The sequence below is a fragment of the Podarcis gaigeae genome, assembly GCF_964106915.1.
Source record: "Podarcis gaigeae genome assembly, chromosome: 11".
In the NCBI taxonomy this organism is placed as follows: Eukaryota; Metazoa; Chordata; class Lepidosauria; order Squamata; family Lacertidae; genus Podarcis; species Podarcis gaigeae.
In genome coordinates, this window is record NC_139687.1 from 18,037,677 (window position 1) to 18,063,098 (window position 25,422).

Consider the following 25,422-nt stretch of genomic DNA (forward strand, 5'->3'; position numbering starts at 1 on the left):
GCTTGTAGAGGCAGAATAGTTTGGAGGGACCATACTTTTTCCAACCGTCCCATAGGACATGGGCGCAGCCAGGATTTGTGTTAGAGGCTGCATGCCTTTTGTTAGGGGATGGGGCAGGGCAGAGCAGAATCTGTTTGCTAGGCCTTTTATTTTTATTTATTGGGGCGGGGGTGGCAGCATGCCCCAGGAGCAGGGCTGGATGAGGCCCAAAGCTACTGAAGGTAATGGGGCCCTTTATATGTCCAGCTGTCCGTAATCAACAACAAATTGTTGCTGTTTACTGTGTTGAATATATGCTATATGGCAATTTATGGACCTAAGAGGTATCTAAAGCCATTCGCACATGCAGAATGTAGGCACCCTATATATAGAAATGAGCAAACCAGTGATATTTTAGGGAGTAAGCTAGCAGGCAGGGCCCATTACATCACAGGAGCCTACACAACACAAAACAGTTGCTGTATATAGGTTTTATTTTGTTTGTTTTTTTAATCTTATATTTTGGAAATGTACATCTTTTTTTCCCCCTTTAAATTTTTTTGGGGCCCCCAAGAGCGTGGGGCCCTAAGCTAGAGCTTGTTTAGCTTATAGGTAAATCCACCACTGCCCAGGAACAGCGATTTGAAGAACCAAGCGGCAGTGTGCCTAAACCCTTTTTTTGTTTTTTTAGCGCTCTGGGGAGTTATTTTTTTTTACCATTCGTGATTCAATTCATCTGGGGCCTAAAGAGGCGCAGGAGGAGGCCTAAAGTTACCTCAAACGACACACCCAAACAACCAACCAGGGCTTCTGAAGCAGAAAGCAGCGCGGAGCGGAGGCCGCCTGCCCTTGTTGAGGCAGCCCGGCGAGCTCGGGCCGTTTCCGAGTCCGAAACCGCTCAGCTCCGCTCCGCTTCCTCAGCCCTAAAAGCGACGCGTCTCCGTCTCGCTCCGCCTCCTGCCACGGTGTCCGTTACTGGGGGGGCTGCGGGGCCTACAGAGCCCAGACGCGCAGGCGCCGGGAGGCCGGGGGCGCGCGTCTGTCTCTTCAGCCGCGGCCGCTGAGGGGAAGAGGAGATGGGCCGCCTCGCCGCCCTTTCGCCCTGGCTGGTCGCGGCCGCGTGCCTCGTCCTGCTGGCGTTCATCTGGGGGGCCGAGGGCTTCAAGAAGAGAGGACCCGCCGTGACCGCCAAGGTGACTATGGCTGGGTGTCGTTCCCTCGCCGAGGTGGTCGTCCTGCCCCTCTCCCTCTCCCTCCCCTCTTTCCTTGGCTTGAGGGTCAATTTCTTTCCACGCCGGCCTCCTCAGAGTTTCCCAAACTTGGCTCTCCAGCTGTTGTTGTTTTTTTTTACTACAACTCCCGTCATCCCTGACCGCTGGTCTTTTTAGCTAGGAATGATGGGAGTTGTAGTCCGAAAAAAACCCACACAGCTGGACAGCCAAAGGGTTGTTGTGGCGCAAGGAAAAATGCTGGCCACCACGTAGGCGTGCAGATGTGCTTGTAATGCCAGAAAATTGCTTTTCCTCTCTATTTTCCAGGTGTGTGCTTGATGAATAACCAAACTTTTTGGGGGGCGGAGCGGGGCTGGAGGCGAGTGAGGACATCATCATCATCATCATCATCGTTAAAACAAAACAAATTTCCTTGCAGTAGCACCTTAAAGACCAACTAAGTTATTTCTTGGTATGAGCTTTCGTGTGCATGCATACTTCTTCAGATACACACCGGTATCTTAAGGTGCTACTGGAAGGAAATTTGTTTTGTTTTGACTATGGCAGACCAACACGGCTACCTATCATCATCGTTGTTATTGTTATTATTAATTGAATTTATATACCTGCAGGTCTCAGAGCAGTTCACAGGATAAACTCAGATGCTCCCATGTTGGGTGAAATTTATATTTTACATGCGTAGTAATAGTTCCTGCATATTGTATGAGAGCCACCGGCTGGACACGAGCCTATGACCGTTCAGTAAACTTGCATCTTATGTACGTTTAACTTGTGCACATTCAGCATTCAGGCCCATGTAATTTAGTTAATCACCCACCCACAGTAGACTGCTTTCCAAGGTGAATGTATTGTTTGCACATATCTTTTTCCCTACACTTTATGTTGTTTAATCCACGGTGTGGCCGATATATTCTTATTCAGTAGACTTTTGCTTGTACAACTCTTGAGGTAGAGCTAGGCATCAAAAAGAAATGGGGAGCTGTTGCGGCATTCTAATACTGAGATGGGATGGGGACTTTGTGGCCCTCCAGATGTTGCTGGATGACAGCTCTGATCCACCCTATTGGCCTTGCTGGCTAGGGCTGAAGGGAGTTGGAGACCAACCACATCTGAATGGCTGCAGGTTCCTCATCCCTCTTCTATTGAATGCAACCGCTCTGTGATTTCTCCATTGCTACTACTGATACCCAGTGAGGTGAGGTGGTGAAATGCACAGATCAACTTTGTATTGTTGGTGTAAGGACTTCAGCTTGCGCAGTGGGGTTGCTCCCAATCCCCTCCATACCCTTTGCATCTCCAAAATTATCTTGGGGTGGTGATATTGGGAGCGTCCCTAGAACAGCTTGCAGAGGGCGGAAATGGTGGGGGGTCATGGTGAAGTTTTTTGTTTTTAAAAAAAGAAAATTCTGTAGATGTACAATGGTACCTTGGGTTACATACGCTTCAGGTTACAGATGCTTCAGGTTACAGACTCCGCTAACCCAGAAATAGTACCTTGGGTTAAGAACTTTGCTTCAGGATGAGAACAGAAATTGTGTTCCGGCGGCGCGGCAGCAGCAGGAGGCCCCCATTAGCTAAAGTGGTGCTTCAGGTTAAGAACAGTTTCAGGTAAGGATGGACCTCCGGAATGAATTAAGTACTTAACCCGACGTACCACTGTACATCTCTTGTAAGGTAGGGATGTGTACTTTAGGCAACTGGAATATACATTGGATTTTGTAGAAAAATCCTGGTCTGCAGCTGCTCCTCAGTTAGTGAGCAAAAGCCAAGTGCATTCTAGCATTTGACAATCTACAGACCTTGGTGAGGGCTTTAATTCCTTCATGGTAGTAGTCATTACAAGATATGGCGAGTTTCAACAGTTATCCCGATCAGCACCAATTGATGAGAAACCCAGATTTTTGCTTTTAAATGGTCATTTAAGAGGAAAGCAAGGAAAGATTAATGGGTATTTTTTATGCTTCCTTCTAATATAACTTAATGTGTATGCCTCTTCGGCAGCATATGCAATCAATTTGGCAGTATTTAACCATCTGTGGTAGTGAGCTCAGGGGCCCCTACCTCTGACCCCCATTTTTGAAAGATGTTTTTCTCCTGAAAGCTGGATCATCTCACTGCTTTGCCACCTCTCCCTTGTGTTCTGTTTTCCTGACATGTTCTCTTCTTGAAGAAGTGCATTAGAGAACAGGTACTATGACATCAGCCTAGTATAAATTGTGCCGTAAAAGCTGTAAAAGATTGACATTCTGGTATCAATTAACACAGATAATTCATCTCAATTTAATATTCCTCTGTGTTTTGCTTTCAAGGCAATAGATAGTCATTGAAGCTTGGATCCAGATCTGTGCAGCATTTTATAAGTAATAATAAAACATTCTTAGAAATGGATAAAATGGATTTGGTCAGTGGGTAGAGAACTTATAGCCATCCAGATGTTGGCATACAACTCCCATTACTTCTTTCTGACCATTGACTGTACTGACAGTGAGCTGATGGGAACTGGAGTCCAGCAGTATCTGGAGTTTCCATCCCTGGATGAGGCAAAAGGAAGAATTTGAGAACGAGTTAAATAGATCTCATGGGACACTCACAATACTCTTGAAACTGGTTGCTTCCCTCCCCTTTCACAATGAATGGCTGTCTCATTAAAATTTCTTTAATAACAGGATCAATAACACAGTGGGGGTCAGATAAACAGGAAAGAGAAGGAGATATGAAGACAACTGAACACAATAAAATGAATACAGTAAAACAATCTCTTTTGAACAGGCACTTAGGTCTTCTTCTTTTTACCTGTGTTGGGTTGGTTGAAAGGGCTTTAGGTATGATGCTAAATGCATCACTTGCTATTGTGTATTTAAATTTTCCACCATTGTTAAAAGCAGTGCAAAATTCAGTAATTTGGAGAGCTTCTGCAGCCTATTGATGACACAAAAGAATACCCGGATTTATTTATTTTTAAAATCTCATTGGTATTGTGTGTTTCTTAAGCTTTTATCCCTTTCTGAAATATGACACTTCATGCATTCTGTACATCAAGTGAAAAATCACATCCACCTGATCTAATATTATCACAATCACTCCCTCTAATTGCAAACTGTGACACTGAGAAGAGCTCAAAAAGGGTTGACCATGCTCCAAAGCCACAAAATGTTGAATGCTGGATAATAAAAAGATAAAACCATGGAGGGAGGAATGGCCTAATTGAGCTCCTTATAGCTTATCACGAAGCTGAATAGGGATATACTGCAACCCTTTGTTTAAGGTCCTACTTGTACATTGTATTTCTGAATTCTCAATTCCATCTGACATTTCCTTTCACTTACCTCCTATGAGAGATTTGAATATCTCCATAACCAGCTGAATAAAATAGGTTTTCTGGATATACCTTGATATTTCATATCTTAGCTGATGTTACTTCTATATCCAGAGAAGGTTGAAAGGATTATATGGAAGAAAGCATCTGACTTGCATGTATAAATTGGGCCTTCACTTCCTATTTGTCCGAATTAGTGCCACCAGTGTAACAGGTTGCATTCTATTTGTTGAACTTTTAGAGGGAGATAAAACTCCCATGATTTGCCTGTCCGATAATATTGTAGCTTTTTAAATGCAATATTGAAAATAGTGAAAGCGAAGAATTAATATGCAGAATGTATTTTTAAAAAATGCTGCTGTCAGGGGTTCAGGAGCAGAGGCACAGGAGCAGAGGCACAGAGGGCGGAGATGGAGAGCGAGGAGGAGGAGGAATCCGAGGGGGGTGGAGGCAGTGACAGCGGTCAGAGGGATTCCACGAGCCTCTCCAGCGAATCGGAAGATTCACAGAAGGGAGCGCCGATGGCCAGGGCAAGGGGGGTGCCAAGGGGGAAACCCCAGAAGGAAGGGGCCAGCGGGGACTCCCAGAGCAGCAGTTGGAAATCAGGACCAGCTTCCCCACCAGAGCGCAGTGGGGGGGAGGAGTCCCAGGAATCAGGACCAGTGTTCTCACTACCAGTGAGAGGAGATGAGTCAGGATTGACCACGCCTCCATCGGAGAGCGGGGAAACGGTCAGGAGGAAGGTTACCGGCTGGGCGCGCGCGCCAAGTTCAAATGTACAGGCGAGCGGCACAGCAGGTAGCCCGGATAGGGAGCCAGGTCCTAAAGCCCGCCGGAAGGAAGGGCAAGACTCAGGGGGGTCAGCGTCAGAAGAGTCCAGAAAGAAGGAAACCCCAGGGGGCAGGAGGACCCAGAGGAGGAAAGAACAACGGAAGAGGTGGAGTAGGGCTAGGATCTTAAACTGGTGCGGAAGGGGTGATGAGTCAGACGGGACTTCGCCGATCTAAGGTTAAGACGTAGGGATGCACGCTCTGGCGTTGGAATGGAAACCAAACTTCAATAAAGACTTTTGTACATTACATCAACCTGGCGTTGGTCCTCTGTGAGCTGGGACCTAGAGGCAGCCCTGACAGCTGCGTACATTGTTCGATTGATTATTATATCATTTGAAAGAAAAAAACCTGTAATACTAAGACCTTCGATCCAGCAGAGGCTCACGTAATCAGAATAGGGAAGGTGATACTTTGCTGATGCTCCCCCCTCCAATTTGCTCCACAGAGTTAGGTGATCAGCATGGGAGGGAGCCCAGAGGGCTATGGGGGCAAGGTGGAATTGGCAAAAAGTCCCCTCCCCACTTCCCCTTCCATGCCTGAGAGCCTCCACTGCATCACAGGTCCTTGTGAGCAGAGGCAGAACTCCTCTCAAGAATGGAAGGGCAGCTTTGGATCCTACCAGACTTATTTCTTGCATTAATGATATTCTGTGGTTTTCAATGATTGCTTTTATTTTTTGGAAATCTGTAGGTATTCTTTGATATACAGATAGGCGGAAAAGACGCTGGCAGAATTGTAATTGGATTGTTTGGAAAAGTAGTACCAAAGACGGTGGAAAACTTCGTTAAACTAGCAACTGGAGAAGTAAGAACTTTAAAAAAATGTTTTGTACATGCATTTTAGTGAAAAGACAAATGCACAGAGTTTTCTTTGTGTATGTGTGTGCACATATTCATATGGTGCAGCATGGCAAATACTCCATCACATTCTTAAAGGTAAAGGGACCCCTGACCATTAGGTCCAGTCGTGGCCGACTCTGGGGTTGCGGCGCTCATCTCACTTTATTGGCCGAGGGAGCCAGCATACAGCTTCCGGGTCATGTGGCCAGCATGACTAAGCCGCTTCTGGCGAACCAGAGCAGCGCACGGAAATGCCGTTTACCTTCCCGCTGGAGTGGTACCTATTTATCTACTTGTACTTTGACATGCTTTCGAACTGCTAGGTGGGCAGGAGCAGGGACCGAGCAACGGGAGCTCACCCTGTCGCGGAGATTCAAACCACCGACCTTCTGATTGGCAAGTCCTAGGCTCTGTGGTTTAACCCACAGCGCCACCAATAACATTCTAGTGAGATTGAAATCAGTAGCCTTGGCCCTCCTCTTCAGTTTATAGCTAGGGCAGGAATTGTCCTCCCGAGTTCTGCTGCAACCAGAAGCACAGTTAAAGTGTGAATGTCTGCACTGCCTATGCCTGGCTCCTTTGGCTCTGAGAGATAGGAGGCGTTTGGAGTACCTTTTTTGCTCAACACTAAAACAGCTTCAGCTTTATGGAGATAAAGTCAGAGGTTGCTTAGCACTGCATGTCGGAAGTGCTCTGCTGAATCAGACCAGAGGTCAGCGTTCTTGATCTCACAATGGCCAACCAAGTGTTTATGGGAAGCTGTAAGCAGAACCTGTGTGCAGGAAGGCTCTTGATTTACAACAGGGCATGGCATCATGGTTATTAGCCCTTGATAGCCCTGTCTTCCAAGAATTTGTCCAATCCTGTTTTAAAGTTGGTGGCTGTCACTATATCTTGTGGAAGCAAATCCCAGCATTTGTGTTGAGCTCAGATGTCCAAAACAGTGTGGGGATAATCACTGGCCCACTTCTCTAGCTCTATGGGGGGAGTGTTAATGGCTATCTGTAACCTTATACAAAGTTGGATTAAGGGAAGGATAGAGTCCTGAAGACTCTAGGACTTGCCGATTGAAAGGTCGGTGGTTCGAATCCCTGCGGCGGGGTGCGCTCCCGCTGCTCGGTCCCAGCGCCTGCCAACCTAGCAGTTCGAAAGCACCTCTGGGTGCAAGTAGATAAATAGGGACCGCTTACCAGCGGGAAGGTAAACGGCGTTTCCGTGTGCGGCTCTGGCTCGCCAGAGCAGCGATGTCACGCTGGCCACGTGACCCGGAAGTGTCTCCGGACAGCGCTGGCCCCTGGCCTCTTGAGTGAGATGGGCGCACAACCCCAGAGTCTGTCAAGACTGGCCCGTACGGGCAGGGGTACCTTTACCTTTTTACTAGAGTCCTGAAGACTGGAAGTGTTGGCTTGGTGACAGTGACCAGCCAAAATCCATTGAACTCTGTTCTAGTGGTTTCTCTACTTTTTGTTGGGTAAAGGTAATGTAAAGTTAAAGGACCTCTGGATGGTTAAGTCCAGTCAAAGGCGACTATGGGGTTGTGGCGCTCGTCTCGCTTTCAGGCTGAGGAAGCCAGCATTTGTCCACAGATAGCTTTCCGGGTCATGTGGCCAGCATGACTAAACTGCTTCTGGTGCAATGGGACACCATCACAGAAGCCAGAGCACACAGAAATGCCGTTTACGTTCCTGCCACAGCAGTACCTATTTATCTACTTGCACTGGCATGCTTTTAAACTGCTAGGTTGGCAGGAGCTGGGACATAGCAATGGGAGCTCACCCTGTCGCAGGGATTCGAACCGCCGACCTTCTGATCAGCAAACCCAAGAGGCTCAGTGGTTTAGACCACAGCGCCACCCATGTCCTTTACCTTTACCTTTTTGTTGTGTGACACATCCTCAATATAATAAATAATAAAATTAATAAATTATTTATTATTTATACTATAGGGCAGTGGGTTATTGTTTTGGTTTGTTACTATGGTGTGTATTTTTATGATTTTATATTGTAAACCACCCTGTGATCCTTGGATGAAGGGTGGTGTAGAAATTTAATAAGTAATAAAATAATAATAATTAATTGACACAACCCCACCCGCCATCTCTTTTATCTCAAAAGTTAAGAGTGGCAGGCATCTTGTTGTTAATCTTCATTTAATCAATTGTTTATTTCATTATAGTGTATAGTATTTTGCTGAACTGAAATCATGCCATTCTGAATTTTGTCTCATAGAAAGGTTTTGGCTATAAAGGAAGCAAATTTCATCGTGTAATCAAAGATTTCATGATTCAAGGAGGTGACTTCACAGCTGGAGATGGCACTGGGGGTAAAGTTGCTTTCTTTTTAAATGAATTTTATACATAAATATAAAAGATATAGAACTATGTAGTCCAACTGATGCCAGTGACAAAGTCGAGGAATGATGTACAACAATCAAACAAATCTAGAATATAAAATAATCATAATTTTCTCAAATTTAGAAAAAATAAAATTTGTACGTCTTTGGCCAGACTAACTGCTATTTACTTAGTGGGCTCTATGTCACTGACTGATCAATAAATAACCTTCCTGTGGCATATGTAAATAGATAATTTCATTGTGATATAAGCATGGTTAAGGTTAATTTACAGAAGAAAACACAATTAATCTGGGATTTAATATGAGAAAAAGGGACGCAGGTGGCGCTGTGGGTTAAAGCCTCAGCGCCTAGGACTTGCCGATCGAAAGGTCGGCGGTTCGAATCCCTGCGGCGGGGTGCGCTCCCGCTGCTCGGTCCCAGCGCCTGCCAACCTAGCAGTTTGAAAGCACCTCCGGGTGCAAGTAGATAAATAGGGACCGCTTACCAGCGGGAAGGTAAACGGCGTTTCCGTGTGCGGCTCTGGCTCGCCAGAGCAGCGATGTCACACTGGCCACGTGACCTGGAAGTGTCTCTGGACAGTGCTGGCCCCTGGCCTCTTGAGTGAGATGGGCGTACAACCCCAGAGTCTGTCAAGACTGGCCCGTACGGGCAGGGGTACCTTTACCTTTACCTTTTAATATGAGAAAAATATTTCTCTCTTGATGCAGCTTCAAAGAAGCAGTTCTCTTTTTCCTTCCCAAAACCATTTCCCCTGTAAATAGATAAGTTCAGCATCGGTACTTGGAATTAGGTCCCACTGTGTTCAATTCTCACCATATTTGAGTGGGAATAAATCCCATTGACTAGGTCTTACTGCTACTTACTGCAGATCCACAATCATTGCCTTAATGGTGTTGAATTTTAATGTAAAAATACAAAGGGAGGCAGAGAATTGCCATATTCTGATTCAGCAAATAAAGCTTTCAGAACACATTTAAAGACTAATTTAGTACAAGAAGCAAGAATTAATTTCACTTGTCCTGTTCTTGCAGAGGTGACTTAAATGTAGTAACAGACATCTGCATACACATCTCATGTTCAGATCTTGAAATGAGGGTCAAGTTGGGCAAGAGATATTTTTGTGTGCTGTTGGATGGAACGAGAAATTAGACACATTACACATATATGTTTATTAAGTACTTGCATGAGTAGCAATGTCAGGACACCTTGTACAGAAATTATAGGGATAGAATAAACTACTTTACACTGTCCAAACCTAAAGCCATACTTTTTTTTGGGGGGGGCAGAATCTTCTCTTCTTCATTACTATTTAAGGTAAAGCCTTAAACAGTAAATACCCTTAAAGTACTTTTTTTTTTGCCTACTAATTATTTAACTAAGACAGATCCATAAATGAATCATCGCTGCATAGTAGATATTAGATGACTAACTACTGTGGAGAAACTGCCACTGATATGGGATGCGAGTATAAGCAAGGGGCAAAGCATGCTTTATTTGGCTCCCTCCCCTTTCTAGTCTGAAGTGTCTGGAGAATTTTAGCAGCTCAAGAATCTGCTGTAAAGCCGCCTGCAGTTGTCTGTTGCACTGGTTTCCAGCACTTTTCTGAACCCAGTACTCAAGTGGATGTATGTAGAGCAGGAGAAGTTCTGGTAATGCTGGCCCAAGGCAAAGGAAAAATGGTGCCTCATTCATTTACATGCACAAAAGCAAAGCAACATTTGTGAGTCCTATGATGCATCTATGGACAGCAGCCTAGTTTAGGGGGTGCAAGTTAGACATTGTTTACTTCCCACCCCCAGCTGTTGCTTCCGGGAGCAGCTGCCTTCCTCTGCCTAATGTTAGGGCCAGGCCTTGCTTCTGTCGGCTTTTCCACTGCCAGTTACCTGCTTGGCAAGTACTGTGAATCCATTCCCGCTCTTTCCCATCTTATACATGATCAGCTGTGCATCAGCTTGCAGATGCATACTCTTGATCTTGGCCAGGGTGGTATTATATCACCTTAGGGAACAGCACCCCCCCCCCCGCCCTCCGAAAACCATTTTTATGGAAATGTCTAGAAAGAGATGCAAGCCGATTCCTCCTATTGCTATAGTACGCAAGTTGCAGATTCAGTGAACCTTCATAATTTGTTAGTGCAGGGGATGGGGGGGGTGCATTAACACAGCCAGTGCCTAATTACATTGCATGCTGGGATTGCTCTTACTGTTGCAGTTAGCATGATTCCTGATAGCTGATTCAGCAGACTATCTAGGAAGCTCCATTTAGGTACACTGGTGAGGTTGAGGCAGTTGAAGGTGTTCTGGAGATTCAGGTGTTGGCCTATATTTTTAGGGAAAAAAAGTCTTAAACAAAATATTGTTTCTTCTGAACCTGGTGTCTTGTTTCCCAGGAAAGAGCATCTATGGAGAGACGTTTCCTGATGAAAACTTTAAGCTGAAGCATTATGGTATTGGATGGGTCAGTATGGCTAATTCTGGCCCAGATACCAATGGTTCCCAGTTCTTCATTTCTGTGACAAGGCCTGGATGGTTAGATGGAAAGCATGTAGTGTTTGGGAAAGTCATTGATGGAATGGTAGGTAAAAAAATAACTATACTAGCTTTGTTCATTAGTTGGAAGCAGTGGGTATAGCAGAGAGTGGCTAACCTGTGGCCTGAGGGACACATCCTCCCCCACAGTAGGTTTTTTGTACCCCCATTTATAATTATTATTTTTAAAATAAACATTTTTTTAAAATGATTGCTCCCATAGGTCCCCCACTGAGATGCCAAAAGGACTTTTTTGGGGCCCCGCAAGGACTTGTAAAACCAGTCCATTTGAAATGTTTCTGATTGACCACTCTCATGGGTACCCTGCAGTGACTGTGATGTCACAACATTTTTGTGAGGTTCCCCAAAAATGTGTCCTTTAAATTTTATTAAATGGCCAGGCTCACTTTGACATGTGTCCTCCAGGGATTTTATCATGGGTCTATGTGACTCCTGGCTGGTTAGCCATCTGTAGGGTATGGATTAATGATTGTTTTAAAAGCTTATCTGGAATTGTCTACATGAGTTCTGGTGTAGCCTCTGCTTTATAGGACCTTGGCAATTATCTAACTATTCTTAATTATGATATATGTGTACACATCACTAAAGTGGGGAATGACATCATCATCATCATCATCATCACTGATTTATTCAGTGCTTTTTTTCTAAAAAAAGTTTAAGGGTACTCTCATTTTGACTCAAGAAAATCACCAAATCGGGTAAAAGAAATACAGTAAATGGGAAAAAGTACAAAGATTCACAAAATGTTTAGGGGTATGCATACCTCTGTGTTGTCGTCCCCCCAAAAAAGCACTGGATTTATTAATCACCTTGTACACAACTGTCTCCAGGTGGTGCACAGCATGAACAATTAAAAACAGATTAAAAACAGCAAATCCATTTAAAACAAAATTAAAATATTAATGCACATCAGGCAGCTGGCTACTGGTATTCATGTTTTGGTAAACTTCAGGACAGAGTGCTGTAATTTGCTCTATGTGGAGCTTCCTTGTGAAGGACTGTTCAGAAGCTGAAACTGGTTCAAAACAGAGTTGCCGGGTTATTGGCTGCAGTCAGTTGCTGCAAACATCTTGCTGGTGTTTCACTGGCTGTGATCTGGTGCAATTTAAAGTGCTGGTGCTTCCCTTTAAAGCCCTAGGCGGCACAGGGCTTGCATAGCAAAAGGAACACTTGCCCCCTTTTGAGCTTGCCTGTGCGTTGATGGAATTTTCGGATGCCCCCTCTGTGTGCCTGGAAGCCCACATTATCTTTTTAGCACCAGGTGAGGGTGTTTTCGTTTCCAGCTTTTAAAGTTTAAATATTGCTTTTAGATGCTGCTCCGGTTTATTATTGTATTTTAATTTTTTAAAAATGTAAAACTGAAAGCGTTGACATGTGGGACATAAATGCTTAAAACAGTTTCTGGGGGATGGGGCACAAATGCAGGCTCTTGGTGCCCACAAAGGTCTCCCCCAGTGCCAACAAGGGTTCTGTTTCCTGCCTTGGCTGAAATAAAGCCTGAAAGATGGCTCTCTACTGTAGGCTTTTTTCAAGCCGAATTGTGGTGTGTGGGGCACTTTGTGGGGTGGTGTCTACAACTATCTCCAGCTGTCACTTCCCATTTCAAAAACACCCCCATGCCACAATTAGGTTTCAAAGCAGCCTACTATTTTCTATCAGAAGCACAGAAGCAGACTGATTGTGACCTTAGTGGGGAGATACAGAGCAAAAAAATATAAGCAGAAGTTAAGAGAAATCCCACAAAATGTAAACTCAGCAGTACATTTCACATCTATGTTGTGTTTGACACCAGAGGTCAGTTTTTCTTCTTCTTTCAGTTAGTGGTGCACGCCATAGAACTTCAGCCGGTAGATGACAATGACCGCCCTCTTCAAGACTGTGTGATTGTTAACAGTGGAAAAATAGATGTAAAAGAACCATTTGTGGTTGAAGTAGATGACTGGAGAAGTTGACGGCAACATGAGCAAAGGAACTGCAATGGTTTCTCCTCTGGCTAAAAGCAGGCAAGGATATCTGAAGATTCTTTTGCAAGAGAAGGTGGTAACTTCACAGGTAGCATTGAAATATCTAGGTGCTAAATCCAGAGGACTACTTGATTGCCTTTCCAGGAAGTAGTTTTATGGGGGGAAAACATTAGGAATGTATTGACTTGAGTGGTTGAAGGCAATAATTTTCCTGCTCTTTGATTATTCACATGCTACTTTTATTAACAGCTCGCCCTCATGTTTTGGTCATGCGAGTCTTCCACCTTATGGATAGATCTGCTTATAGGGTTTTATAAAATATCTCATCCTGGAAACACTAAAGCATTTAGTAGTTTGTGGCGAATGGAAAACACACTCCTTCGGCCTGCTCCTCTAAAACATGTTCTCTGCTTCAAGCACCTGACACAGTTCTCTTTTCATATAAAGAATATTTGAGACTCTTCTTTCCATTCCTTTTTATAACAGGGGTTTCCTGCATCAATGATGGACAGGTGTGCAGGTCCTATGGCATGTATGATGAATTTAAATTTGTTCAAATTCAATATATGCAGAATGTGAGCGTATTACTGTTGCAAATAAGTCTATACCCACTGTTGTGTATTGATATTTTATACATACATTAAACTTCTGCTAAAAAGCTGTTCTTGTTTTCTGAACATATTGCCCTGTTTGCCACGCAACAGTATAAAGATGTAAAAGTATTTTCATTCGCTGCATTTGCATGTAATGCTAAACCTTGAATAGCTACTTTCACTTTCAAAGACATGTGGCTTAGTATTAGTTATGAATCAGATATAATAGTTTAAATCCTGGTTTGGTATACAGTCTGGGGCATAATCCATGGCTTGAAGCTGTCCTGTTTAGAAATTGACCACAAGCTGTGATTCCTTCATAATTCTTAACACAACCACCAGACTAATAGAGCAGCAAGCATTGACAAAAGAATTCAACTGAGTAGGTTGCTATTAACAAACACTAGAATTAGACCAGAAATAGATGCACGTCAAACACTAACGTATGCAATGTAATGCCAATGTTTTATTTTGGGTTCTGACATCTTGTGAAACATAAGCATATGGTTCACTTAGGCAAGTGACCTCTGAATATTTATTAGCTGATTATTTTTACCCATCATGTTCTGTCTGCTTCCTGCTACATAATGGTACAAGTTAATTAACATGGGAAAGTTATGCTCACCAAACAGAGTTTATTGGCTGAAAGCACAAGGTTTGTTGCCCGGGTCCTGAAGTAAATTTAAGTAATACTTAAGATAATATAGATATGATATAATCACATCAGAAATACTAATAATAAGCTTAGATTACATTTCAAGTTTGGGCAGTAATTCTCTTAACATTTTTTTCCGGTCTTGCCTGCGTAATAAGTTGCCCTGTGTACCCACTGCCAGCAGTGGATACTACACTGAGACAAAAGGCTTAGTGTAGTAATTTATTATTTTAAAAAATCAATACATGATGAAAGTTGTTAGTGTAATTCAGCTTATGAATGTCAGCTTTTAAAACATTTGGAGTTGAGTAGACAGATTCAACAGTAGCGTTTTCTCCATTCATAAATTTAAAAGCAGCAATATTAGTGATACACTAAATTAATTTTAAAAGGGGAAATGTTCCATCATTAAATATCATCTCCACTGTGACCACATTCTGTTGTCTTAGGAGTTTTACTAAAAATGTGCAGTTCCAGGAAGAGGATGAGTTTATTTCAGTTACTATCCATCCAAACCCATTTTCTACCTGGGTTGTAGATGAGGATAAAACAATCCGCGGAGAACACCTTCAATAACTACGTTTGGAAAGTCATCTGGAAAAAAAAGGAAAGAAGAAAAACTGCTTTCTTACATATGTCAATACAATATAAATGTTTTTGTAGAACTTAACAAGGCAAGGCCCAGTGTAATTTAGGATATTGCATCACCACCATGTTTATCCATGCTCAGAATTGTGCTATTAGTAATGCTGTTTCAGCACTAAACCCACTTTAGTGTAGCACTGGGCATTGCCTGAATGCACTGCCAGATTTGTAGCTTATTGATTTAAAGGGATGTTCTAATACTTAATGCTGCTAGGCTCCAGCTCTTTATCTGAATCTTTTCTCACAAGGAAGATGGATTACACTGGCAATTCAATTTCTAACAAAATCTCAATACACTTGAAGGAATTCCAAGATTTCTACTGGGAATACTTCACAGCAGTTTTTCCATTGTAGTTTACAGCACTGTTTAGTCCAAGTTGACTGGAAGAGCCTGATGCCATCACATAAGCATCCTTAAAGCATCTAGTCAACGTAAAGGGACAGATTCTTGCAATAAGTTCCAAAGGAATAGTATTGCTAAAAACAAAGGATGCTAATCATCATCATAAGATAAGCTAACAGGAGGAGACTTGCAGAGAAGAGAAGAAATGCATAAATGTGATTAAAGCACATTTATTCTACAAGTCCATAGCATTTTCTCCAGTTTCGCGTTAACTCTAAACAGACATAGACAAAGCATTGTGAAGAAACTAAATATAGTAAGACTTAAGTAATTTATTTAACAAACACTGATCCATTATTACTGTTCAGGGATTTTGACTGCTGTAAATGTTCAACATAAGCCAAACTTTTGTGGTGGTGGTGTTGTACTACCCTTCATCTATAGATCTCAGGGCAGTTCACAACATAAAATTACAATACTATTCAGCAGTTTTTAAAATCAGCTCTTGGAATTTCACAAACACTTGTCTGACCTGAAAAACTAGGGGCTGCCCCCTGCTTGCCAGCCCCCTTGCCATTCCTCCCTACATTAACCCCATAGAATTTATTCCCACACCATGAAACTGCTAAGATCACTTTTGAAACTGTTTCTGAAGCCTTTTCTTCTACTTGACAGCCCTGCTTTGCATTCGTTTCACCTTCACTGCCATGTCCATACTTCCTCCTCTTGTGCAAACCTCCCGCTGCACATAAACCATTTTCTGGGTAACTTCCTGCATTTTCCTTCTCCCACACATTGCAGCTGCTAAACACCACTGTTCACCTTGCGCCCAGTTTTGAAGTCACCATCCTCTCCTACTTCTTTCATATCTTTGCTTCCATCTTCACTCCCATTTCCATGCCTCCTATGACTTCCCTTTTGGGACCCCCACTTACACTTTCACACATTTTCCTATACCCCTCCTTACTTTTCTCAACCCTTGCACACAGATCACCCCCATTTCCATTCCTCCCCCCCCCCCCGCCTAATTCTGCAGCCCCCTTTGGGCACACATCCCTTGATGATATATGTTACTGTATCTTTAAGATGACTACAGTCTTAAGAGCAAGCCTGTTAGCTTGTTCAGTTAGAGAAGATAAAGTTCAGTGGTCAGATGTTATATGGGTGTTTGCTTGTTAAAAAAATATCTGTTCTAAATTACTACATTGAATCTGGAAAGTCAGACAACACATGGTTCCAGGAGTGAAATACATTGTGTGAAGGTACTCTGGAATATTTGAGGGCTCCAAATCCTTTGTCTCTCTCACATGACGCAGCTGAGGAATGGGAGAGAGAGAAGCTTGAGTACAGCAAGAAGGGAAGAATGCTGAAAGGGAAAAAGTGGCTGTTTTAAATGACGGAAGTTTGAGTAAAGCAGGAGTGGGGAGAGACTGAGAGGAAAGTGGTGGTTATAAACGAACAGAAATCTGAGTAAAGGTGGTATGGTGGAACACTTTAAAAAAAGCACACCCATTTTAAGAAGGAGAAACAGCAGAGTTGGGTACAAAACAGAAACTAAGATAAAAGAGCTAACACAACTGCCCTCCAAACTCCATTCCCGCTGCATTCACAGCTTGTTTTAAAAGCTGACTTCCCCCCACCTCTCTCAAACCTCTGCCACAGTCTAAAAATGTCACGTTCTCAGTTTCCTCCATCTCTGCTTTACTCAAACATTGGCATTTTTTAAACCACCACCTTCCCTCTCTCAGTGTCTTTCCCTTCTCAGTCCCATGTCAGGGGCACTGTTGTTGTGCCTTCACTTTTGCTCCTCTTCTCTACCCTCACTTTTTACAAATCCAGGATTGTGATACGGTACTGCAAATCATCTAGTGGGGGCTATATGACATTTTTATCAACACACAAAGAAAACTGCTTAAGCTTACGAGTACCGAGGCTGCACCCAGCAGCAGTGCTCTGCACGCCTACATTGCTAATTTGAAGAGCTGTGGAGTAAGAATATAGGGACACCCCCAGCTTTCATTGACTATGGGGATTGGGGTGTGTGGGTGAGGATTCAGACTCCCAGCTAACCAAGCTGGTGGGTAATTTGCATGACCATGTTAGCAGGTGGACCACTGGACCACCCTTGGGCTTAGCAACAAAAACACAAGAGTTGTCCATCACAGTTGAAGTGTAACATAGATTGAACCATTTTAAGAGTTAGCAAAACATTTGGGCTGGGTATAAATAGAGAAGCAAAACTGGAAGCAATTAGTTACAAAAGGCTGCTTCTGTGAAGAATTAGACATACGGTGACACTGACCTTTTCCAACACAGGATAGATGTACTTGATTTCTCCCAAGGAAAATTATGTTCTACTTCATACAATCTCACAAATTAGCTTCATCACAATGCGATACTGACGAGAAGTTGCTAAGAATGTCAGAGGATATAATCCAATGAACATCCTGCCTCACTAGTATTTTCCCCGCCAAACAAAGCCAATGAAAAACTATGCAATTATATATATTTTTTGCCTCATATATTCATTGCTCTTGGGTTGTTTGTGCTGATTCTATGCAGTCAGGATATAATGATATCAGATGCAGGAGTTCAGACAGTGGAACTGTTGGTATCATTTTATTTTACAAAAAGCAAAGAGAGACTGACTTGGACTTCCCCTCTTTCCCATGGTAGACCTCCTTTATTCCCATGCTGCAGCCCTGAACCAAGCTGTCTGCAAGCCCCTGCTCTCCAAAGCTGCTATTTGTCACAGAGAAGGAACTGTAGGGCTTAAGCCTCCACAAATAATAGCAGCTTTTGAAAGTGAAGTGACTAGGGATCAATGTGAGCCTAAAGCAGAGGTGGAGACCGTATGGTCATTCAGATGTTGTTTGACGCCAACACCCTTCAACCCCAACAAGGTCAATGGCCAGGAATGATGGGAGCTGTAGTCCAATAATATCTGGGTAGCAAGAGAATTCACATCCTTATAGAATAAACACCCCCTTCTTCCAGATCATACTGTGATCCAGATCAGGCTCCGCTGCATGTGATTTTTTATTTTTTTAAACTCAAAGACTTCAGAATTTCCAGGCACAGAACTCTTGCATCAATTCGGAGCATGATTCAAAGTGTTGGCGCTGACCTTTAAAGCCCTAAACGGCTTTGGCCCTGCATATCTGAAGGAGTGTCTCCACCCCCATCGTTCTGCCCGGACACTGAGGTCCAGCACCGAGGGCCTTCTGGCGGTTCCCTCACTGTGAGAAGTGAGGTTACGGGGAACGAGGCAGAGGGCCTTCTCGGTAGTGGCACCCGCCCTGTGGAACGCCCTCCCATCAGATGTCAAAGAGATAAACAACTACCTGACATTCAGAAGACATCTTAAGGCAGCCCTGCATAGGGAAGTTTTTAATGTTTGATGTCTTACTGTGTTTTAATTTGTTGGAAGCCAACCAGAGTGGTTGGGGCAACTTAGTCAGACGGGTGACATATACTACTAGTACTACTACTACTTCTTCTTTTTCTTTTTCTTCTTCTATCATGCGTAGTTTGACTCTACACTTACTGGTAATTAAGTCAGTCCAGCTACACTTTGCATCCTTTGAACTAAGTAAGGCTTCCCTTTTGATGTTTTGGACTGCAAAGGTCTTGTACTCTGAAACATTTGGAAGGTATCAGGTTGGGGAATGCTAATTCTTGGCATGATACGACTGAAATATTATCATCTATTAAACACTGCCTAACATATTAGAACACAGGAGTGCCTGGCGTGCTCTGGTCCATGGGGTCACGAAGAGTCGGACACGACTAAACAACAGGAACACCACATTATACTTCAAAATTGATGCAGCATAGATATAACCTAGGATTAAGATGTTAGCATTTTAAAAATCACATCCTCTCCTTTTCAGTTGCTAAGGGTGCTGTTTCTCTTTTCACAAAAGCCTTGGTTCCCAGCTATGATTTTAAATAGCTTTAAAACTCCTGATATATTGCAAATTTATTAGAACTGGGGCTCAGCATGTATTAATAACAACGTGGTTTGTGTGGTGTAGGGTCAGATCAGTAAAGAGCTGTTAACAGATGACAGCTTTGATTACCATTGGCTGCAGGCAAGACATATGGATCCCTTAGGAACAGCAGCACAGGCTGGTGGGACAGTTTGCTAGAAAGGTCAAGAACAGGAATGTCAGCATCAAGGGACAGTAAACTGAATGCACTACAAACTAGCTTTGATAAAGTGAGCTGATGTAGCTGGTTAGGTAGAATGTTTGCTTATATAAACCAATTTTATTGTAAAAGAAACAAAAAACCATCTTCAAGGAATAAAGCTCATTATAGATTAGGTCACATTTTACTCAATACTAAGCATATTTATTCAGAAGCAAATCAAACAGAGTTCAGTGGGACTTACTCCCCAGCAATCAAACCTAGTAATCCTGTCCTAAAAAACACACATGCTGGAACGATCCAATTCTAAAGTGAGGAGTTGAATACTGTAGATGTCAACAACTCACAATGACTTTTTTTTTAACACTTCAGCATTAATTTGTTTTACCTGCTAGACTGCCTTTGAGTATTCGGTCGGTTTAAGATTGCATAATTTTACTTTTAATCACATTGGACCAGTTAAAAGTTTTATTAATGCAAGAAACAGCAGATAACATGTACCCACAGAAAGCTTTTTAATGGGTGTTAAAATACGGTTTTTAAAACATGCTCAATTATTCTATTGATCTCACATTTTAAAATATGAACAATATATTTATCAATTGGAAACTGAAGTGGCAACAGCTTACCTTGATTCTTCAGATTCTATTTCTTCAAAAGAGCTGAAATATTATCATACATACAAAATAGGTTACACTGGACATACCTGAAACCCCCAAGCGTTACATTCTTAAGAAAAGATCCTCATTAAACAAAAGCAACAGTAACGACAAGGTAATTTCTTTCCCCTAGTCAGTGGGTTGCATGCAACTAAGTTATACCCAGAGTAGAACCATTTAAATTAATGGACCTAAGTTGGTCAAACCCATTCATTTCAATGAATCTTCTTGGAGGATACAAAGCAGTGCCATTATAATGTTAATGGTCTTTTATGCTACCTAAACAAAAAAGCTCCCTGGCAGCCGGTTGTCCAAAATTCTTTCTTTATTTCATTGCATCCTGCTGCAGAGATCATGCACTGTGGCTTGTGCAGTTGTCCCATTTTAAACAGCATATAATCAGGAACTCAGAAAAACCCCAAAATGCTATTTGGGATAATCCAAACTCTGATGTTAAGAGCTTCTTATTCTCTTCTATTAAGTCAAATACTCTGCCACAGGCAAGACAATAAACAAATACAGGTTTCACTTGCTTCCATGCTTCATCTATGAAACAGCCACTGGAGTGCTGAATTTTATTTTTTTTAAATCAAACGCAAATGCAACCATAACATGAAACTCATTTTGTAAATAAGCAGTGACTATTTTCAGACAGTGGAGTTGTACCAGAGTGTAGAACTAGTTCTACAGTGGGGACTTGTACGCTGTATTTTGAGATTTCTAAGAAAAAGCCTTACCCACAGCTTTCTGCTTTGGGGAGAGAAGGAAAATGACGGATGCTGAGGAAGTCGAGGAAAAATTTGGGAAGCTCTTCATTTTCTAAAATAATACTCTGTAACAAAGAAAATTCCGGTCAAGATAATGCCTGCGTTAAATAGAATCTTTCTATTACTTTCATAGAAATAAATATTGCTTTCTTCCTCCTTTGAAATGACACCTCCAAGAGCTGCAGCCACTCAGTTTCTAGAATCTCATCCATCATGGTAGCAGAGCCGAGGAAGTCTTCTGAGTGTCTGGAGGTCTAGCTGATTTCATTAATGAAAGATTTAGAGCATGTTAACAAGCTAAGGCAAGTGTTTGGCTTGACAGATCAGCTTACAATGCACTGGTTCATCGGTACAATGATCGCGATCTGGCAAAAGTTTTGTAACGAAGGGACACTGAGTGTGTGACACTCCAAAGTACTGGAGGAGAAATGCTTATCTTTTACCACAAACAACCATTCAAAGGGGGGGGGGGAATCTATCATTTATTAGAAAACTAAATTTTCAATAGATTTAATACAAAATAGGAAGCTTTTATCGGAGTCCTACTATGAAAACAATACATAATTCAGAGTCAGGAATCCTAATGATGTAATCAGAAGTTACTCTCTCCTTCCAACGTAAAACAAGCCATGGGGTGCCAATTTAAATAAAATATGGGGGGGGGCAGGTAAGCCCCGTCTAATCAATCACATGATGTGGTCCATGGACACCATTTGAATGGCAATGCCCATAAATTTAGGAGAAGGGGGCTGGCCCTCTCAAATATTTTATTTTATTTATCTTAGAAACTGGCTCCTATGACAAGCCAAGAGAAGGAAGAAATAAATTGTAGTGGATTGAGGGCTAGATTTTGATCAGATAGACCTGAGTTCAAATCCTGCTTGGTGAAGAAGCACACAATGATCCCTTTTAGGGTTATGGAGATAAAATGGAAAACCTCCAATAGCTTGTTGGAAGAAAGATAGTATAATACTCCTACTGCCACCACCACCATAAATGCTTTAAAACATCCATCACCCTAGAGGATGAGTTTCTTGTGTTTTCTAGATAAGATTACACACAAATGCCTACATAATGAAAAGCATATTTCCACAGGAGAAAAGACCCGATCCTTGAAACCTTAAATAAATAAAAAAACCCAGTTAATCCCATTTATCCAAGGTAATGAAAAGGAAACCAGATTTTTTAAAAAAGTTTTCATATTAAAAAATGCCTCACATTGATCTTGGCCGACAAAGGCAGAAGCCAGTATTGTCTAATATACTTAATGCGACTGCTCACAGAATAGTGCATAATAAGAACGCTGAAGGGCCATAAGATCATTTGTTCCAATCCCACAGCAAATGAGCATCTAACGTTTGCTAATTTCTCCTGGCATTATTTAGTTCACAGTGTGCCGCAAAGGAAGTGGAGAAAGGTATACCCAAGCTAAAATCCACACTACTGTAGTTTGATTTATGACCTCAGCCATCTCCTTTAAACCCAGGATATTTCTACTATTCCAGAAGGAACAGATAATATCGAGCATGTGAGCATTTATTACATCAAGATGGCGGGAAGCGAAGGAGATGGAAGCTATAGATGAGCATTCTTCAGGAACTCTACAATGGTTTACCACTTGACTGCCAACTGGTCACTAAAGTAGTCCCACTTGGACTACTACAATGCGCTCTACGTGGGGCTACCTTTGAAGGTGACCCGGAAACTACAACTAATCCAGAATGCGGCAGCTAGACTGGTGACTGGGGGCAGCCACTGAGACCACATAACACTGGTCATGAAAGACCTACATTGGCTCCCAGTACGTTTCCGAGCGCAATTCAAAGTGTTGGTGTTGACCTTTAAAGCCCTAAACGGCTTCGGCCCAGTATACCTGAAGGAGCGTCTCCACCCCCATCGTTCTGCCCAGACGCTGAGGTCCAGCACCGAGGGCCTTCTGGCGGTTCCCTCATTGCGAGAAGCAAAGCTGCAGGGAACCAGGCAGAGGGCCTTCTCGGTAGTGGCACCCGCCCTGTGGAACGCCCTCCCATCAGATGTCAAAGAGATAAACAACTATATGACATTCAGAAGACATCTTAAGGCAGCCCTGTTCAGGGAAGTTTTTAATGTATGACATATTAGTGTATTTTTGGTATTTGTGGAAGCCGCCCAGAGTGGCTGGGGAAACCCAGCCAGATGGGTGGGGTACAAATAATAAATTATTATTATTATTATTATTAAGACACATGTCATAAAATCGAACCGCCACTATGGGGACAATCTGGGGCTTTTAGCCCCATGGAAGTCTGTCAGCAGCCAACCACTGTGAAGGAGGCAGACAGCACTAAAGTAGATCTCCATGGTTACATCAGGGGTTTTTTACAGATAAGACATAAACCTTGGAATTCTGGCAGGTGAAAAGCCTTCCAGTTCATCTTTAAATGAGAATTCTGCATTAAATGTGTCTTTCATTTGCATTTTGTAAAATCAGCACTCTGCTGCTACAAAATTCATCTTGCTCAGCATGGGAGGAGAGGTGAAGGGAGATGCAAGTCAAAGGGTATGTGAACTGCATAACAATACACGTTATCACAAAGAAAAGAAACTGCTAATAGTCACTGATCTAGATACCGAGAGAAAGTATCGAGAAAGCTTTGCAGGCAACAAAATCCAATTTTTAATGCAGGCTGAGTCTAGTTTAGACTCAGCCTACAGTATACGTTAACGGTCTACAGCAGCATTTCAAGCCAGTTGTGCTGCAGATGTTTTAGACTGTCAGTGTGGCCAGGGATGATGGGAGTTGTAGCTCGAAACATTCACAAGGCACCAGGTTGGGAAAACTGCTGTATGCTGTTTAAGTCTGCTGGAACCCATGTGGGATACAAAGTTGATCCCTTTGCTTTCTATAGACCTTGGACAAAAGTTCATCTTAACTATGGTTTAGGAGGGGGAGCCAGTCTGAAGCCAGAGGTTAATTAGCTGAAATCAGAGATTACAGTGGTACCACGGGTTAAGTACTTAATTTGTTCCGGAGGTCCATTCTTAACCTGAAACTGTTCTTAACCTGAGGTACCACTTTAGCTAATGGGGCCTCCTGCTGCCACCGCGCCGCCACACGATTTCTGTTCTCACCCTGAAACAAAGTTGTTAACCCGAGGTACTATTTCTGGGTTAGCAGAGTCTGTAACCTGAAGCGTATGTAACCCGAGGTACCATTGTAGTTGAAAACCATGGCTGGTGCAAGATGTTGCAAAACTTGAGATGAGCTCAGCCTCTCTTCCTACCCTCTTCCTCCTCCCTCTCCCACCACTAGTTGTAAGGGAATAGTTTATACCTGAAAGAGCATCTCCACCCCCATCATTCAGCCTGGGCACTGAGGTCCAGCTCTGAGGGCCTTCTGGCAGTTCCCTCGCTGCGAGAAGTGAAGTTACAGGGAACGAGGCAGGTGGCCTTCTCGGTAGTGGCACCCGCCCTGTGGAATGCCCTCCCATCAGATGTCCAGGAAATAAACAACTATCTGACTTTTAGAAGACATCTGAAGGCAGCCCTGAAGGAAGAAGTAGTGGCAGTGGTCAAACAGGAAGGAATGGCAGCAGTGAACAGGGGCAGTGGCCAACACTGAAGGTGGCAAATGGAAAAATGGAGCACAATCTATCACCCCTCCCTACCTGCCACCTGAACCACAGGGCTCATGATAGGGCCAGTCCAGTGGAAAGGGAAACAAACATTGTTGATTTTCTTACAGCTCTGCTGAAAAAGGAGGGGAGTGAGCTCACAAAACAATGCTTGCTTATGTAAGGCTAATCCACAGTTTTGTGTTATGTCTGAACACAGCAATTAGCTCTCTATGAAGATAAATCAAATGTAAATGTCTCTGTCATTTCCTGACAGAGTCTGAGAAGGCTGGGAATGTTTCAGGGTGTTGCATCCATATACCATCAGCTCACAGCCAGTTTTAGTCACATGACAGCAAGAAGTCAAATCCCCCCCACCCCATATCAGATGGTGGCCCAAGCAGGAACATGCCAACTGTCTACAAATGTTAGTTGCTGCTCCAAGTTTCAAAGAACATACTTTTGCACATTTGCACCCAAGATTTTTCATTAAAGGTCTATCTAAGTTATATGTGTACAACTCAGTTTGGTATGGAATTAAATTACCGTATTTTTTGCTCTATAACACGCACCTGACCATAACACGCACATTGTTTTTAGAGGAGGAAAACAAGGGAAAAAACATTCTGAATGAAACAGTGGATGTATCATTTTTGTGCTTCATGCTGTGATCTGATGGTGAATTTGGGCTGACCCAATGCAAAGATCCTGAGGATCCATGTGGATCCATGCTTTTTAACCACATTTTAAGTGGGGAGGGAAGGAAAAACACAGAAGGGACAAGGAGCACGAGAGGGGTGTGCAGAGAAGCAGCTGGCTAAGAATGCAGGAGAGGGGTATAACGGGAGGGAGGAAAGGAAGGCAAAAGTTTTCCCTCACCTACCCACCCAAGCCAGCCAGCTAGCGCTCTCTCTCTCTCTCTCTCTCTCTCTCTCTCTCTCTCTCTCT

The 25,422-nt window shown here is 42.9% G+C and overlaps 2 protein-coding genes across 4 annotated transcripts in view; one reads left to right on the plus strand and one right to left on the minus strand.

The window, feature by feature from the left end:
* The first annotated feature begins 737 nt into the window (after positions 1 to 737).
* Positions 738 to 13,728, plus strand: PPIC (peptidylprolyl isomerase C). Its single transcript, XM_083702456.1, has 5 exons — positions 738 to 1,172; positions 6,051 to 6,164; positions 8,428 to 8,521; positions 10,944 to 11,128; positions 12,921 to 13,728. Exons 1-5 carry the CDS (start codon positions 1,056 to 1,058, stop codon positions 13,053 to 13,055), a joined length of 645 nt encoding a protein of 214 aa, XP_083558582.1. The 5' UTR covers positions 738 to 1,055; the 3' UTR covers positions 13,056 to 13,728.
* Positions 13,729 to 14,106: 378 nt separating this feature from the next.
* The window catches only part of SNX24 (sorting nexin 24), a 70,660-nt gene continuing 59,344 nt past the window's right edge, over positions 14,107 to 25,422 (minus strand). For all 3 annotated transcript variants that reach the window (XM_083702480.1, XM_083702478.1, XM_083702479.1), the window contains 4 exons: positions 20,852 to 20,946; positions 20,085 to 20,117; positions 19,386 to 19,450; positions 14,107 to 14,909 (listed from right to left, as the gene is read on the minus strand). In XM_083702480.1, coding sequence (XP_083558606.1) covers positions 14,839 to 14,909; positions 19,386 to 19,450; positions 20,085 to 20,117; positions 20,852 to 20,946 — 264 coding nt within the window. In that variant the 3' untranslated portion in view covers positions 14,107 to 14,838. The remainder of the gene's footprint in view (positions 14,910 to 19,385; positions 19,451 to 20,084; positions 20,118 to 20,851; positions 20,947 to 25,422) is intronic.